This window comes from Canis lupus, chromosome 6, assembly GCF_048164855.1.
Source record: "Canis lupus baileyi chromosome 6, mCanLup2.hap1, whole genome shotgun sequence".
Taxonomy (NCBI): Eukaryota; Metazoa; Chordata; class Mammalia; order Carnivora; family Canidae; genus Canis; species Canis lupus.
Genome location: NC_132843.1, coordinates 42,969,882 through 42,986,262, shown reverse-complemented (window position 1 = coordinate 42,986,262; position 16,381 = coordinate 42,969,882). Strand labels below are relative to the sequence as shown.

At 49.1% G+C, this 16,381-nt stretch overlaps 1 protein-coding gene across 1 annotated transcript in view; it reads left to right on the top strand.

The window, feature by feature from the left end:
* Positions 1-1,961: 1,961 nt before the first annotated feature.
* The window catches only part of PARP1 (poly(ADP-ribose) polymerase 1), a 39,837-nt gene continuing 25,417 nt past the window's right edge, over positions 1,962-16,381 (top strand). Inside the window, exons 1-4 of the mRNA XM_072830196.1 lie at positions 1,962-2,195; positions 6,635-6,800; positions 14,999-15,114; positions 15,702-15,916. Of these exons, the coding sequence (XP_072686297.1) occupies positions 2,076-2,195; positions 6,635-6,800; positions 14,999-15,114; positions 15,702-15,916 (617 nt within the window). The 5' untranslated portion in view covers positions 1,962-2,075. The remainder of the gene's footprint in view (positions 2,196-6,634; positions 6,801-14,998; positions 15,115-15,701; positions 15,917-16,381) is intronic.

Genomic DNA, 16,381 nt, shown 5'->3' with positions numbered 1-16,381 from the left:
CTGCAAGGTGCTTGTCCTAAGTGATGGGAGAACCAGGGATCACATCCTGAATGGGCAGTACCAGGGGAGGTTTTAGACATCACTGGGGAAGCATTGAAGACATCCTAGCAAAAGTATTGAGTAGGCAGTAGGATCTAGCTGGCCATCCCTTGGTTTTAGGCAGGAATTCCTAACCTCTGTCAGTCCAGTGAAGTCCAGGGACCTCAAAAGCCATGGTAGCTCCCAGAGACACTATTAGGCAAGGTATCCCAGAAGTGACCAAAGAGAAAAAAGCCTTACAGACCAAATTAAGATGCTTGTACTCCAGGGTTCATTGAATTTTAAATATCTGATTTAAACTCCCTGCAGAAAGAAACAAAATATATGGTAGATGACACACACAGGACTGGGTAGAGGCTAGATAGACCACACCATCTAAATCTGGGGTCATGCTGTGTTGGTAAGGTCTGTATCCCTCCACCGCATCAGCTGGCCTGACAGTCGGGTTGTGAACACCAGAGCGGAGGATGCTCAAGGCCAGTCCAAGTACCTAGAGGCTACTCAGAGAGACACAGTGGCAAATGCACTGGGCCACAGCTGTAGCTTGCCAACTAGCCTGCTGAACAGACATGGGTGTTATCTGCCGTTCTTGGGCAAAGCATATGGGAGCCAGAGCAGGACCATAATGTTAGTACCAATAAGTGAACCCAGAGGTCAAGTGATCCTATCTTTGGATTTGGTTATTCTCTAAGTAAAAGTTATTTTATTTATTCTATCACACACTCCACTTATTCTATTCACCTTCAACATAGCTAACATCCCTTACTTCAGATTCTTGCCTAGGGCTCGCAACCTACTTGCTCCACCTCTCAACATCACCTCTCCGGTTACTAGCTTTCTTCTCTATGCTGGCGTGCTTCAGCAGCTTCATTGATCCTGTTCGTTTTTCTTGTCTGCTCTACCAGAACCGAGTCCTCAGATACAGCACACTCCACAGTAATGTTTTACTTTCGTGTTTTTTAAAAGTAGGCTCCATGCTCAAGGTGGGGCTTGAACTCAAGAGCCAGACATTCTACTGACCCAGCCAGCCAGGCCCCGGCCACTAAAATGCATTTAATTATGTTTTTTAAGATTTATGTCTTAGAGCGAGGGAGGGCGGAGGAGCAGAGGGAGAGAGAGAGAATCTCACACGCACTCCCTGCTTAGCACGGATCCGTGGACAGGATCCCAGGACGCGAGCCCGAGATCACAACCCCAGGGCAATTCAAGAGCCGGACACGACTGACTGAGCCACTGCGATGCTTTAAATGACGAAAATAAAATCCACAGGTTTAAAACAGAAGCCAGTTCTAGGGCGACGGAGCTGTAGAGCAACAGGTCTTCTAGCTCCCACGGGAACCGGTCGCGTGGAGCGCAGACACCGGCGAGGCTCCCCGCCCCACTCCGCGCGGTCCCCGGGTCGGCGCACGGTCCCAGGGCACAGCGGGGAAGCGGGACGCGCTTCCTGAGAGCGGCGGAGGGGATTCTCCGGGAGACCACAAGGCCCTCCCCCGACTTGAGGCCAGCAGACGGAGCGCACCCCACGCCCCGCCCCTGCACGCAGCCGCTGCCCACCCGGCTCGCGCAGCCGCAGGAGCCCGGGAACCGCCGCCCGCGCAGTGGGCAGGCGGGGGGGGGGCGGGGGGGGGGCGTGCTCCGAGGACGCGTGCGCGGGGGGCGGGGGGGGCGTGCTCCGAGGACGCGTGCGCGGGGGGCGGGGGGGCGTGCTCCGAGGACGCGTGCGCGGGGGGCGGGGGGGGGCGTGCTCCGAGGACGCGTGCGCGGGGGGCGGGGGGGGGCGTGCTCCGAGGACGCGTGCGCCGGGGGCGTGCCCCCGAGGACGTGCGTGCGCGGCGGCCCCGCCCCGAGGACGCGTGCGCGGGGGGCGTGCCTGCGGCCGGGCGTCTGCGGTCGGTCGGGAGCGGCGGGCAGCGCGGCGTGCTGGGGCGGCGGCGGCGGCTCTGGGCGCTCGGTCGTCTGCGGGGAGCGGGAGTGGGGGGCGGCGGCGGCTCGTGTCCAGGGCGCGGCGCAGGGCAGGCGGCGGCGCGGGGCGGACGATGGCGGAGTCCTCGGACAAGCTCTACCGGGTCGAGTACGCCAAGAGCGGGCGCGCGTCTTGCAAGAAATGCAGCGAGAGCATCCCCAAGGACTCGCTGCGCATGGCCATCATGGTGCAGGTGCGCGCGGCCGCTTTGTGCGCGGTTGGGGGCGCGGGGGAGGGGAGCCGGGGAGGGGGAGGGGCCGCCCCGGAGCCCGCCCGCGAGAGCCGGGGAGGGCGGCCCGGAGCGGTGCTGCGGGGTGGGGGGCTCCTCCTGCCTGTCGCCGGCCGAAGTCTGAGGACGAGGCGAGCCTGGGCTTCTGAAGCCCGCCGCTTCTGCCCTCCCTCGTGCTGGAAGGTTTGTCCTACATTGATGATGGCGCCTGGCGCGTGAGGATCATTTTAATCTATTTTTGTACAACATCCGCTCACTCTCGATTTTTTTTCTTAATTATGCAGAACTGTACCAGTCGGTGTGATTTCTGTACAGCGCATTCACTGATTCGGGGTTTGAAATAACACCCCCCCCCCAACTTTGCAGGTTCTCCGGCGCCTTCCCACCCTGATGCATTTACAGCTGTCTGATTTGAGTAAAAGGCCGGAGGGGTGTCCTCGGGGCTTCTGGACCCTCTGGGGGTGCCCCGGTGAATTTGCTGAGGCTTCCCAGGCCGGGCCGTGGGACTGGGCGTGTGTCTGAGGGCTCCTACCTAGGCGGGGGGCTTCCTGCGTCCTCCAGCTGCCAGTCTGCTCCTGTCTACCTGTCCAGTCCTGCTCTTCTCCAACATGGAGCTCCTGTTGGTTAAGTTCAGTGCTGGTAGTCAGGGTAACTCGGTTTTCCCTTCCTGCAGTGAGGCAGCAGCATGTTTTAAGAACAACCCTGTAAAAAAAAAAAAAAAAAAAGAAAGAAAGAAAGAACAACCCTGTAGACTTTACTGGGTTTTCAGTTCTAACCAGGTGGAGCAGAGTGGGTACCAAATGCCAAGTGGGGTTAAAGATGGAGGATGTTGTTCTGGTATCAGAGCCAGTCTAACTCGCACCTGCCGTGCAGTACTTCCCTTCAGTGAACACCAGGCGTGTCAGGCACCGTGTTAGGTTCTAGGGCCTCGGAGACAGCCCTCTGCCCATGCAGCCACCAGCTCGGTTAAATGGAAGATAACTGGGAAATGTGGCTGTAGTGAGTGGAGACCACCCAGGATACCTGTGCACCCACCAGGCGTTGAGGGCCTGGGGTGAGAGCTGGATAGGGGTTCTTAAGCGCAGGAGTAGCAGGAAGTTGAGGTTGGAGAAGCCGACCAGGTCTTACCATCTGCAGAGCTAGATCTGCCCCTGAGGCTCTCCAGATCTTACACCTGAATGTATGGGTCGCCTAATCTGAAGCTCTCCCCTTAACATTGTTGACTATCATGAAATTAACATTTTAAAAATAATAATAAAAAGGAGAAGCTCCCTCGGTGCCGGGGCTCTTAACCTAAAATCTGAGTTTAGAAGAAGAGAAATTTATATCTCTGTAGTCCCTAATCTCTCTCTCTCTCTTTTTTTTTTTTTTTAAGATTTTATTTATTCATGAGAGAGAGAGGCAGAGACCCAGGCAGAGGGAGAAGCAGGCTCCATGCAGGGAGCCCGAAGTGGGACTCAATCCTGAGACTCCAGGATAACGCCCTGGGCCAAAGGCAGGTGCCCAACCACTGAGCACCCAGGCGTCCTAGTCACTAATCTCTAATCTCTAAATAAACTTCATTACTTTCTCCAGTTATGAATGTGAAGGCAGAAAAGCAAAAGCAGTACCTATGGTTTTTGTCACCAGTGGAAATTACAGATATTTTCATATCACTGTACGTTTGTTGGGGATATCTCAAAACATCCATTACATTCATCATCATTCAAAGTTGCTGTAGTTGCTACAGTGGGCACTAAATCTTGTTATTTTATGCTTTAGAGCTCACCATTACCATATTTTTAAACATTTTGATAATTCAGTCTAACTGCTTTCTTCTGTGAGCCTGTGTATTGTATTACTCGTTTTTAAATTTTATTTGGAGAAAGACGTATCCTTAGGCTTCACTAATCATCCAGAGAGGACCTTCCCTGATCAGGAAGGACAGACAAAACCATAGTAGAGCCAGTATATCGAATACATAGGGCTGGCCTGGTGTTCCCAGATCGTGAAATAAATGAGTTAAAGTGGTTTTCTGTAACTGTATTTGGGGGTGGAGTTTTAATTCAGAATGTAAAATCTGGTCTTTGTAGGCAGAGCTGGAGGCCTGAAAGAAAGAAGCCATTCTTCTCCCTCTTGGGTTCTAATACCTTCTTTTACATTTGTATGGGCGGATTGTTCTCCAAGTGTCAGATACCTGATACTTTAGGTGGTGTGCCCGGGGGCAGCCTCCAGGGGACTAACCAGGCCTTGTAGCTTCTTGACCCTTGGACCCTGGGTTCTTTTGTGTTGGGCGGGCTTGCTGTGGGGTCACACACTGTTAATGGTCATTCCGTGCTCTCGGTGGATAGGTGGGCAGTGGGATGGCCTGTTCTATGCCGAAGGAAATAGTGGCTGGGCGAGGACCTGGTGTGTGTTTGCTGGGTACACAGAAATTCTTCTGCTTACGGTTGCCAAGTGGAAGCGTAGCCTTATGACCTTGTTCTGGTTTCCTTCCTGCCATATCCTTGTGAATCCTACATTCTAGGGTAAGGCCTTGCTTTGATCAGGGGTCCTTGCTCTCAAGTCCCTCAAGCTGCATGCCCTTGGGCTGCACCTCTTGGTTGCCCCACGCTGCATTGATAGTTGGGACACAGCACCCACACCAGAGGTTAGGGGGCAGGTGCAGGGACCCCACCAGAGCCAGGAAACCATGCAACAGCCACAAGGTCCAGTGTGTTCCCTCCCTTTGTGCGAATGTGACCTGAGCGCCGCAGAGGAGGGGCAGACGAGGGACACGGAGGCAAAAGGAGCCCAAGTGCCAGTCTCTGCAGATGTACAGCAAGGTGGAATACGCTTCGCCTGCCTTGTTGGAAGTTTGAGAGCTGAAATGCAAGTCCATTCTGAAATGCCTTTTTGGGGGGTGGGGGCACCATCTTTTGTTCTGTTGGGAGGGCATCTTTTCCAGAGCAGGACTTCCCCCATCCTTTCCCTTTCTTATCTCCAAACTTGGGGTGTTCCACACTCTCTCTGTGTCCTCTATGAGTAGGCATTGCATGATGGTACCAAGGTGGGCATTGTTGCCCTTCCGGGAGCTTCCAGCCTAGTGCAGGACATGGACATTGAATAATGGCCCAAATGGATCCTTCTTAGCAAGGAGGAGCTTGTAAGGAACCTTCTGGGGAGATGGGAAGGTGCCACTTGCTCTGAATAGGGCAGTGGAGCATTCAGGGCCCAGGGAAGAGCTATTGTGCTGTAAACCAGGCTGCTTGATGCTAGGGAGTCCTTGAAGTACCCTGGCCTGAACCCTCCCTCTGCATGTATTATACTGATTAAGAGGCCACTCCCAGCAGGAGGGGGCTTGGTGGGAGAACTCATCACTGTTTTTCCAGAATATTTCCCCTGTCAGACTGTTCCATCCAAAAATTTGTATGTGGTATTTATTTTTGATGCTGTTTTAATGCTTTTATTCCATCTGTGTGGCATTTAGCTTTATTTTCTATAAAGGCAGATATTTGGAGCCTCTTCTGCCTTGATCAGAACCGTTTGTGTAAAAAAAAAAAAAAAAAAGTTTGTGTATGTTTCGGTAGCTCTTCCTGCCGAGCAGAGTAGTGGACTAAAACTTGGTGTCGGTGCAGTCAGGCTGAGTCACTTGCCGCAGACATCTGTGGACGGGGATGCTGGTTGCCACCCAGAGGTAGTTGAAGGTTACGTGTGATGGCTTGCGAAGAGGGCCAGGGACCAAGTAAGTGCCAGCATTAGCCCCACTGTGCCTGGTCACCACCACTGTGCCTTCTCTGAAGCCAGAGGTGCTAGGGGCCCAGGAGACCAAAGGTGACACCACACAGGGAGAAGAGCCTGGTGCTGTGGAGTCAGCAGCCTGTTGAGTATGAAGCATCAAAGGAAAGAGGAAGTCCACCATGAGAGGGGAAGCACCTTTCCCCCCTGGCCAGACTTCCCAGAGGCCAGTGAGGGAGCTGATAGTCTGGCTCCAGGCCCTGGGGACTTCTGTCATCTGCTCCCCAGACCGCCAGCTTGACACTGTTTCCTGACACAGTTTCTCTGCCTTGCTCATTATTTGGGACTTGTTCCTCATTATTTTAACTGCAGACGCACTAAGGGAACCCTTTCTGGGCCACACAGGCCCCACAGGGGCAGCAGCGGGGGTCCTGTGTGCATTCCAGGATGCTGGGAGGGAAGTCATGTCACTGAAGCGTGAAGCCTGTGGTTAGAAGGCCTCTGGGGCTAGGTTCTGTTTAGAAGCTCCCCTGTTCCCATCTGTGTCCCATGTCCTGAGAACAGACTCCCACCTTCAGCAGACAGCTGTTGGGGAAGATCTTGAGAACTGTGGACTGGGATGCATTTTCTCACATGACACGGGACAGGGCCAGCTGCCAAGGGCTGGGCTTGAGGCTGCTCACTCATCTCCCTCTGTTCTCTCCTAGTCACCCATGTTCGATGGAAAAGTCCCACACTGGTACCACTTTTCCTGCTTCTGGAAGGTCGGCCACTCCATCCGGCACCCTGACGTGGAGGTGGACGGGTTCTCTGAACTCAGGTGGGATGACCAGCAGAAAGTCAAAAAGACTGCGGAGGCTGGAGGCGTGACAGGTGTGTATGGACCTGGGGGCAGCAGGTGCAGACCCCCAGTCCCACCTGGGCAGCTTCCCTGGGGACCTCTTCTGGGGGGTGGGGAGCCCTTCAGCTTTGTTACCTGTGATTTCGGCAGCACCTCCTTGGCTTGCCTATGGTAGGCTGTTTTTGTTTTTCAACGAGTTTTCCCATTTACCTCCTGCCGCCACACAGGCAGGGCCTCTCCCTCTGTCTCCCTCCACAGCGGTACATGTGTTCAAGTGGACCCTTCATTATCACCCCAGGTCCAAGGTTTAAGGATTCACGTGTGGTAGTGTACATTGTATGGGTTTGGACAATACACAATTGACCTTTGAACAACATGGGTTTGAACTGGTCTGCTTCTGTCTAATCTTCAGTAAATTCAACACTACTATAAATGTGTTTACTTAATAACATTTTCTTTTTTGAGGTTTACCTTATTGGGAGTTCAATATTTAATACTTATAACAAAGGATGTGTTAACTGTTGGTTATCAGTAGGGCTTCCCGTGAACAGTAGGCTGTTAGTAGTTAAGTTTCAGGGGTATTGTGGGGCACCTGGGAGGCTCACTCAGTGAAGCATCTGCCTTCAGGTCATGATCCCAGGTCCTGGGATCAAGTTCCACATCAGGCTCCCTGCTCAGTGGGGAGTCTGCTTCTCCCTCTGCCATTCCTCCTGCTCACACTCCTCCTGCTCACACTCGCTTGCTTTCTATCAAATAAATAAAATCTTTTAAAAAAAAAAAAAAGGTTTCAGGGGACTCAAGTGACCCATAGGTTTTCAGTGCACGAGGAAGGTCAACATCCCAACTCCCACTTTGTTCAAGTGTCATCTGTATTTGGAGTCATTCGTATGTAGTCTCTTCAGATTGGCTTCTCTACTTAATAATTAACAGGCATTTCAGGTTCCTCTGTGCCTCTTCGGGGCTTGATGGCTCCGTTCCCTTTAACCCTGAATAACATTCCATTGTCTGGATGGACCACGGTCTGTTCGTTAGGAAGGATATCTTGGTTGCTTCCAAGATTCAGTAAATGCAAATAAAAGTGCTGTGAACATCCGTGTGTAAATTTTTGTGCAGACTTAGGTGCACATCCATGTGTAAATTTTGTGCAGACTTTCATTTGGATAGAAAGCAAAGAGCATGACTGCTCATCCTCTGGGGAAGCGTAGGCTTCATTTTGTAAGAAACCCCGCAAACCAGGGGCAGCCCCGGTGGTGCAGCGGTTTGGCGCCGCCTGCAGCCCAGGGCGTGATCCTGGAGACCCTGGATTGAGTCCCATATCGGGCTCTCTGCATGGAGCCTGCTTCTCCCTCTGCCTGTGTCTCTGTCTCTATGAATAAATAAATAAAATCTTAAAAAAAAAAAAAAAAAGAAAGAAAAGAAACCCGCAAACCAGCTCTCTAAGCAGCTGTACCAGTTTGCATTTCCATCACTCCCTCACTAGCACTTGGTATGTCTGGGTTCAGGATTTTAACCATTCTGATGGGTGTGTACAGGTGTCTTGAGTTGGTTTGCAGTCCCCTAATACCCTACAATGTGGAGCATCTTTTCGTGTGCTTATTGCCATCTGCATCTCTATTTGGGAAAGAGTCTGGATATTTTGCCATTCATCTTTCATGTTCTTTCCTTGAGTTTTAGAGTTGTTCATGTATTTTGGATAGTGGTCTTTTGTCTTTTGCAGATGTCTTTTTCATGTCTGGTTTGTTTCTTCTCCCATTTTCTTGACAGCGTCTGTTACAGAAGTTCTCAGTTGTAAGTTGTAAGATAAGTTCCAGCTTATCCATTATTTTTTTCCTGGCCTGTGTCTTTACTGTTGTATCTAAGAGTCCTCACCACACCTAGGTCAGCTAGATTTTCTCCTGTGTCACATTCTGGGAGTTTTACATTATGGTGTTTTCCTTTAAGATCCTGATTCGTTTTAAGTTTTGTAAAGTAGATAAAGTCTTAGTCTAGATTTATTGTGTATATGCATATGTCCAGTGCCAGTACCACCTGTTGGAAATTCTGTCTTTCCTCCATCGTGTTGCATTTGTTCCTTTGTCAGATGTCAATGACTGTGTTGGTGTGGGTATATTTGTGGGGTCTTTTTATCAGTTTGTCTATTCTGCCAGTACCATACCGTTGTGATGACTAGTTTCATGGTGAATCTTAAAGCCAGATGGTGTTAGTCCTCTGACTTTGTTTTTCTTTTTCAAACCTGTGTTGGCTGTTCTGAGTCTTTTGCCTTCATATGAACTTGAGTCGGGGCGCTGGGAGCTGGGAGGTCAATGACATGGCTCACTGTGAATAAAAACAGCAAATTCGCTAAGAAAGGGTCCAGAGAGTGAGCCTGTCCATTTTAGCAGAGGGCAGGTGTAACAAATTTTTCTTATTCTGTGGTCGTTTTTCCCTTTTGTGTTCAGGTTAGTGGGGGTTGTCTTAGGACTATGTCCCATCTAGTTATAATTTATGTGTATCAAATTATGTAATTTTATAATAGGAAAGGCACAGTAAGTTTGCTATAAACTATTTTGTTTCTGAAAACCTCAGAAATCAAAGTTAAGATAACACCTGTTAATTGTCCAGTGATTTTTGTATTCAAAGAGCCTAATTTAATCACAGAGACACACAAGAAGTTTCCATCTTCCTAGATCCTGTAATTCCAACTATCTTTGGCGTTGTGGGGTGTCTCCCTATTTGAAATTTTCTATTCCAGTATTGATTCACATGTGTGTCACTTTTTCTTCCTGTAGAAATGGGATTCTGCCTAAGTGTTATTTTGTTAAAATGCTTCTTGTGTGTGGTGAAATACACATACCATGAAATCCACTATCTTAGCCAAGTTTAAGTGTGGGCTTCATCACCATGAAGCACATTCACACTGTTCGACCATCGCCCCACCCACCTCCACCTCCAGAGTGTTCTCATCTTCCCAACCTGAAACTCAGAGCCCAATTCACAGTAAACGGCCCCCCTCCCCAATTTCGTGTCCCCCTGCTACGATTTCTGTCTGTGAATGGGACTCTGGGTGCCTCTGTGAGTGGAATCATACAGGGTTTGTCCTTCTAGGATGAGCTTATCTCACTCGACATCTGTCCTCAGCTCTGTCCGTGGTATAGTGCTGTGGCCGCTATCAGATTGCATATACCTGCAACATGGATACATCACTTTTTTTAAGATTTTATTTTTTTATTTGAGAGCACGTGCGCACACAACCGGGGGGAGAGGGAGGAGGAGAAGCAGACTTCCCACTGAGCAGGGAGCCTGAAGGGGGCCTGGATCTCAGAAATCCTAGATCATGACATGAGCCAAAGGCAGATGCTTAATTGACTGTGCCACCCAGGTGCCCCACATTTTGTTTATCTGTTCACTCATTGAGGGGTATTTGGATGGTTTCTGCCCTTGGGCAATTACAAATAACATTGTTGTGGACATTATGGTGGCATACCCAGTCCAGACCCCACTTTCTGTTCTCTTAGGTCCATATGTGGGAAGGGGAATGGCTGAATCAGAGAGTAATTCTGTGTTTTATGTTCCGTGTACCTGCCATAGTGTTTTCTGCAAGGGCTGCACGATTTTTCATCCCCTCCAGAAATACACAGTTTTCCAATTCCCCTGCATCCTTGCCAGTGCTTTATGGTCTGAGGGTGGGTGGGTGGGTGTGTTGTCTCTGTTCTTGTTTTTATAATACCCAGCCTAAGGTGTGAAGTGTTCATGTGGTGTGTGTGTGTGTTTTAAGATTTTATTCATTCATGAGAGACAGAGGCAGAGACAGGCAGAGGGAGAAGCAGGCTCCATACAGGGAGGCAGGGAGCCCGATGCGGAACTGGATCACAGGACCCCAGGATCATGGCCTGAGCCAAAGGCACATGCTCTACTGTGGAGCCACCCAGGCATCCCTTTCATGTGGTTTTGATTTGCATTTTCCTATGATGTTGATCTATATGTTACATTTTACAGTTTAATATTTACTTTTTTTTTTTTTTTAAGATTTATTTGTTTATTTTAGAAAGAGTGTGTGATCCGGCGAGAGGCAGAAAAAGGGAGAGGGAGTCTCAAGCAGACTTCCCACTGAGTGCAGAGCCCAACCCAGGGCTTGATCTCACAACCATGACCCAAAATCAAGAGTCGGCTACTCAACCGACTGAGCTGCCCAGGCACCCCTAATATTTACTCTTTTCGTGTTAAAAAGTTGTAAGTTTCCATCCTTGTGTTTTACGGTTATGTAGTAGTCATTTATCTAGGTTTTGCTACATTTTGTGCTTCATTCATGACCCTTGACATGAATGCCCTCTCGCCCCTGTGCAGTAGCCCAGATCCAGTACAGATGCCGAGAGGTGAGCTCACTGGGCTAGGACAATGCCAAGGGCCCATGAGCCAGGATTCGGCTCCAGACTGCCCGTCCTTGGAGGCTACACTGTCACCTGTTTTTGCAACATAGCAGATTGAGCTGCTGCAAACTTCCTGTCTAGCCAGGGCACCCGTCCAGTTACCTCTTTAATTCCAGGACGCAGGATGGCTGCTCAAAGGGCTGAATTGTCCTGAGCCATCTGTGCTCGTGTCCAATTGTGTTTCAGAAGGCTTGCATCCCTTAGTCATGCCACCCATGGATACATCTCTGCATCCACATCCCACCACAAAGTATTTCCATTCCTGTTTACTTAGTTCCTGATGGAATGGAATGTTTTGTCACATTTAGTCAGTTTTATTAATTTGATATTTGTAGGTGTCCTTGCCTTATCTTTTAGAGCATTATATGTGTAGGCTTGTTTTTTGTTGGTGGTTTTTTTGTTGTTTTTAAGATTTTATTTATTCATGAGAAGCAGAGGGAAAAGCAGGCTCCCTGTGGGGAGCCCGATGTAGGACTTGATCCAGGACCCTGAGCCCAATGCAGATGCTTGGCACATTGCCATCCAGGTGCCTAGGCGTTATGTGTTTGTCTTTCTAAGATTTACTTACTTGAGAGAGCACAAGCAAGGGGGAGGGGCAGAGGGAGAAGCAGACTCCCCGCTGAGCAGGGAGCCCCATGTGGGGCTTTATTCCAGGACCCTGATATCATGACCTGAGCTGAAGGCAGATGCTTAACCCACTGAGCCGCCCAAGTGCCTGAATTTTGTGGTTTTTTGTTTTTGTTTTTGTTTTTGTTTTTTGAATTTTGTGTTTATTTTAATGAAACGGATGATAGGAATTCTTTGGGTTTTGTTTTGCAAATATATTTACAAGTTTGAGTTTTTATGTATATGTATACACATACACATGTATATAAAAATGCTTTTTTTTATTACAAAGATTTTTTTTTTTAATGTAAACTTTGCCCCTGATGTGAGGCTCAAACTCACAACCCTGAGATCAAGAACTGCCTGCTCCACCACCAGCCAGGCTTTCCTTTGACATTTTTCTTTGAAGCAGATTTGTCTGTTTTGCCACATGAAGCTTTGTCTTGGACTAAATGTTCTTTTTTTTTTTTTTTTTTAAGATTTTATTTATTTATTCATGATAGTCACACAAAGAGAGAGAGAGGCAGAGACACAGGCAGAGGGAGAAGCAGGCTCCATGCAGAGAGCCTGACGTGGGATTCGATCCCGGGTCTCCAGGATCACGCCCTGGGCCAAAGGTAGGCGCCAAACCGCTGCGCCACCCAGGGATCCCCTGGACTAAATGTTCTTTAGTCATATTTGGCTGCTCATTTACAGTTTCTACCTCTTTTTTTTTTTTTTAATTTTTATTTATTTATGATAGTCACACACACAGAGAGAGAGAGGCAGAGACATAGGCAGAGGGAGAAGCAGGCTCCATGCACCAGGAGCCCGATGTGGGATTCGATCCCGGGTCTCCAGGATCGCGCCCTTGGGCCAAAGGCAGGCGCTAAACCGCTGCGCCACCCAGGGATCCCTAGTTTCTACTTCTGATCTTAGTTTTAAGTTCTTCATCTGGAATTTTAAAAATAATTTACATGCAGTCCTGTGAGAACTAACTCATGGGCCATCACATACATACCCATCGATTTAGGGAACATTTCCATTCCCCCCAGAAGGTTCCCTTGTGCCTTTTCTCAGTTATCCTCACCACCTGGGTGACCACTGCTCTGATTTCTGTCCCCGTGGATTAACTTTGTGTGACTTAGGATCTCAGAAGGAAAGGAATAGGTTGTGCTTCTCCTATAACCTCCTTCCACTCACTCGGGTTGTCTCATTTGTCTTGAGTTACACTTTTCATTGCTGAGGGGTAATCACCTTGCACAGTCCATCCAACATTCTGTGGTCAACCTTGAGCTGTTAGAAATACAGCTGCTATTCACATTTGTGTACACCACTCTGTGTGCCACACTTTTGTTTCTCTGGGGCCAGTACTTAGGAATGGAGTGGTAGATGAATGGTAGGTGTATGTGCAGCTGTTGAAGGAAACTGCCAGGCTGTCTTCCCACATTGTACCATTTCATGTCCCCACCCGGGGGATGTGAGTGTTTCAGCTCCTCCATGTCCTCGCCATCACCTGGCCTGGCACAAGCAGTCTTCAGTATTAACACTGATAGGTGTGTAGTGAGAGCTCGTCATGATTTTAATTTGCATTGGTCTCTTTATGGAGTCATAAGAGTTCTTAGAATATTCTAGATGCAAGTCCTTTATTAGATGTGAATACCTTCTCATTCTGGTGGGGCTGGCCTTTTGTTTAATTACTGATTTTATAAAGAGCAGTAGTTAAGTTTTTTCCTCTTTTTTTGGTTGATGGTTTCCACCTCCTGAGAAATCTGTGCCTGTTCTAAGATTGCAAAGATACCCTTCTTTGTTTTCTTCTGAAAGTTGTGTAGTCCTGACATTCATATGTCTTAAGTGAACATTTGTGGTAGTTGTGGGGAGGCGGTTGGTTTTTGTTTTGTTCATGTGGAGACCATGTTGTACCCACTCCATTTGTGAAGAAGACTTGTTTGTTCACACCAAGTGACTGCATACCTATAGGTATGAGTCTGGACTCTGGCTCCTTGGGTTGGTCCTCTCTGCCAGAACCCCACTGTCTTAAGTTCTGCAACTTGTAGGATGTCATGAAATCGCTTAATGTGAATCTTTGAGCTTTGTTCTTTCTCAATATCTTGGTGACATTTCTAGGTCCTTTGTAGTTCCTTACCAATTTTGTGGTAACCTTACTGATTTCTTGCCAAATGGGCCCGCTAGGATTTTGATTAGCATCACATGGAATTTATGGATCAAATTGAATTGACATACTGATATGTCAACAAATTGAGTCAATTCATAAACATGAGACTCTCCATGTCCTTAGGCTTTCGTTAATTTCATACCATCCTAAAGCTTCTGTGTAGAGGTTTTGTGGGTCTTGTCAAATCTGTTTCTGAGTATTCTGTGTATTTAAATGCTTCTTAAACAGGAGTCTAGTTTAATTTTCTAATAGATTTATTGTTCACATATAGGAACATGATACATGTTGACCTTACATTGTCCAAATTTGCTCAATTTACTTAATGGCAGAAGTAGTTTTTTTCTATATTCCCGCTTGTGCAATCGTGTCCCTACAGGTAGAAGTGGCTGTACTTGTTCTTTCCAGGCTTACACCTTTTGTCTGTTTTTCTTGTCCTGATGGCACTCACTAGAGCCTCCAATACAATGTTGAATAGATGTGGTTGGGAGAGATAGCCTTGCCTGGTGTCTGTCCTCAAGGTAGAAGCATTCAGTCATTGACTTATTTTGTATAAGACTCTCCTTTGTTCCCAGATGCTTGGCCCTTCATTGCCAAGGCTCCTTACTGAATGACCCCAGCTTTTCCCACCAATTTAGAAATGCTGCCTTCACTGCTTGTTTCTTGTACTTCTGTATGAAGACATGCCTGTAACTTTGATACCTAGAAATGTAACGGAAATCAGAAGGGGTAGTTAGAATGTAGCAGAGTGCATAGCTCTCTGATCAGAGAGCTATGGAAGATCAGAGCTAAGGAAGTATTTTTCAAAGTGAGGGAGCACCCAGGGTGGTGATGGAGAGAATCAGAAGGAGAGAACCAGGAAAGACTGAGCCCTGTGCTGTTTCTGAGAGCCTGTCTGATGAAGGGTTGTCTTTTATGGCCAGAAAAGCAGCCACAGCTAGTAGAGACAGATGTGGGGGAGCTGGGCCAGTTGTAGGCACAGGTGTCCCAGTGAAAAGCTCCCGGGCTTGGGCTCTCCGAAGCTGTTCTGAGGCTGAGTGCAGCGCTGCTATGTCCGATCCTTCAGGCAAAGGCCAGGATGGAGGAGGTGGCAAGACAGACAAGACACTGGCTGACTTCGCAGCTGAATATGCCAAGTCCAACAGGAGCACGTGCAAGGGCTGCCTGGAGAAGATAGAAAAGGTGAGCCTAGGGGTAGGAGTGTTAACTCCCAGAGCCTCTGGGGGTCCGGAGCTATATCCTTAGGTGTTTTAAGATGATATACGGGGGCTTCCAGTGCTAGCCAGCACTAGTGGTTAAGCATAACCTGAGGATCTCATAAGCCCAGAACTGCTGAGAATGTCCCGTCTGAGCTCATAAACCTGGTCCCCGAGGCCTCATGAGCTTCTGGATTGTGGGTTTTTCTCTGCCTCCTTGGGACCTTCATGTATTAAAAAAAGGCTGAAGGGTCTGCAGGCAGGGGTGCATGGCGTCCTAGTTGGTGGCCTAAGGCTGGCTGTGCTTATGTCTGCTCCTGGCCAGCAGAACATTCTCAGGAAAGACGTGCTCTTCTGCCTGGGTGGGTGGGTAAATGGCTAGTTGGAGTCGACCCTATTTAAAATGGGGTGCTGAGATTTAGGGTAGCACACAATCCTTGGTAACAAAACAGCCAGCACCTCCCAGCAGCCCTCACCATGCCCTTGGTGTGGACCCAAGGCCCCACTGTCTGGCCAGCCCAGGTCACCCCCATACTTCTGGATTTCTTGTACCACATGTGGTTCTTCCTGCAGGGCCAAATACGCCTGTCCAAGAAGATGCTGGATCCAGAGAAGCCCCAACTGGGCATGATTGACCGCTGGTACCACCCGAACTGCTTTGTTAAGAACAGGGAGGAGCTGGGGTTCCGGCCCGAGTACAGCGCCAGTCAGTTCAAGGGCTTTGGCCTCCTCACTCCAGAAGATAAAGAAGCCCTGAAGAAGCAGCTCCCAGGAGTCAAGAGTGAAGGGTAGGTGGGCGGGGCAGGGGCGGGTTCCGTGAGACCCTGCAGATTCCAGGCCACTCCCGTGTCTCCCTTTGGTGACTGCCAGCAAGCCAGGGGCTGCAGAGTGAGAGACAGTGACAGCCGCGCTCAACCCCTTCCCAGCTATGGGGCAGAGGACATAGGGAGAGCTGTGGGGGTTCCTGCTTCCATATCTGATCGGCAGACCGGCAGAACCAGCCAGTCATCCCCTCTACCCCCAGGTTAGCATTTCACACATTTAGGGAGGGCTCTCCTGTCCTGAGTATTCTCCCTGCCAGGGCCAACTACCACGTGTCCTGTGACTCCCTGCATGACCTGCTTCCCCATCCCCATTGCAAACTTTGTGTCTGGGTCTCTGATGATGGTTAGGAGGATCGTGACAGGAGTACGGAGAGCAGTAGATTAGAAGCTCCTTGGTTTACCTTCAAAATAGTATGGGTTTCATATGGT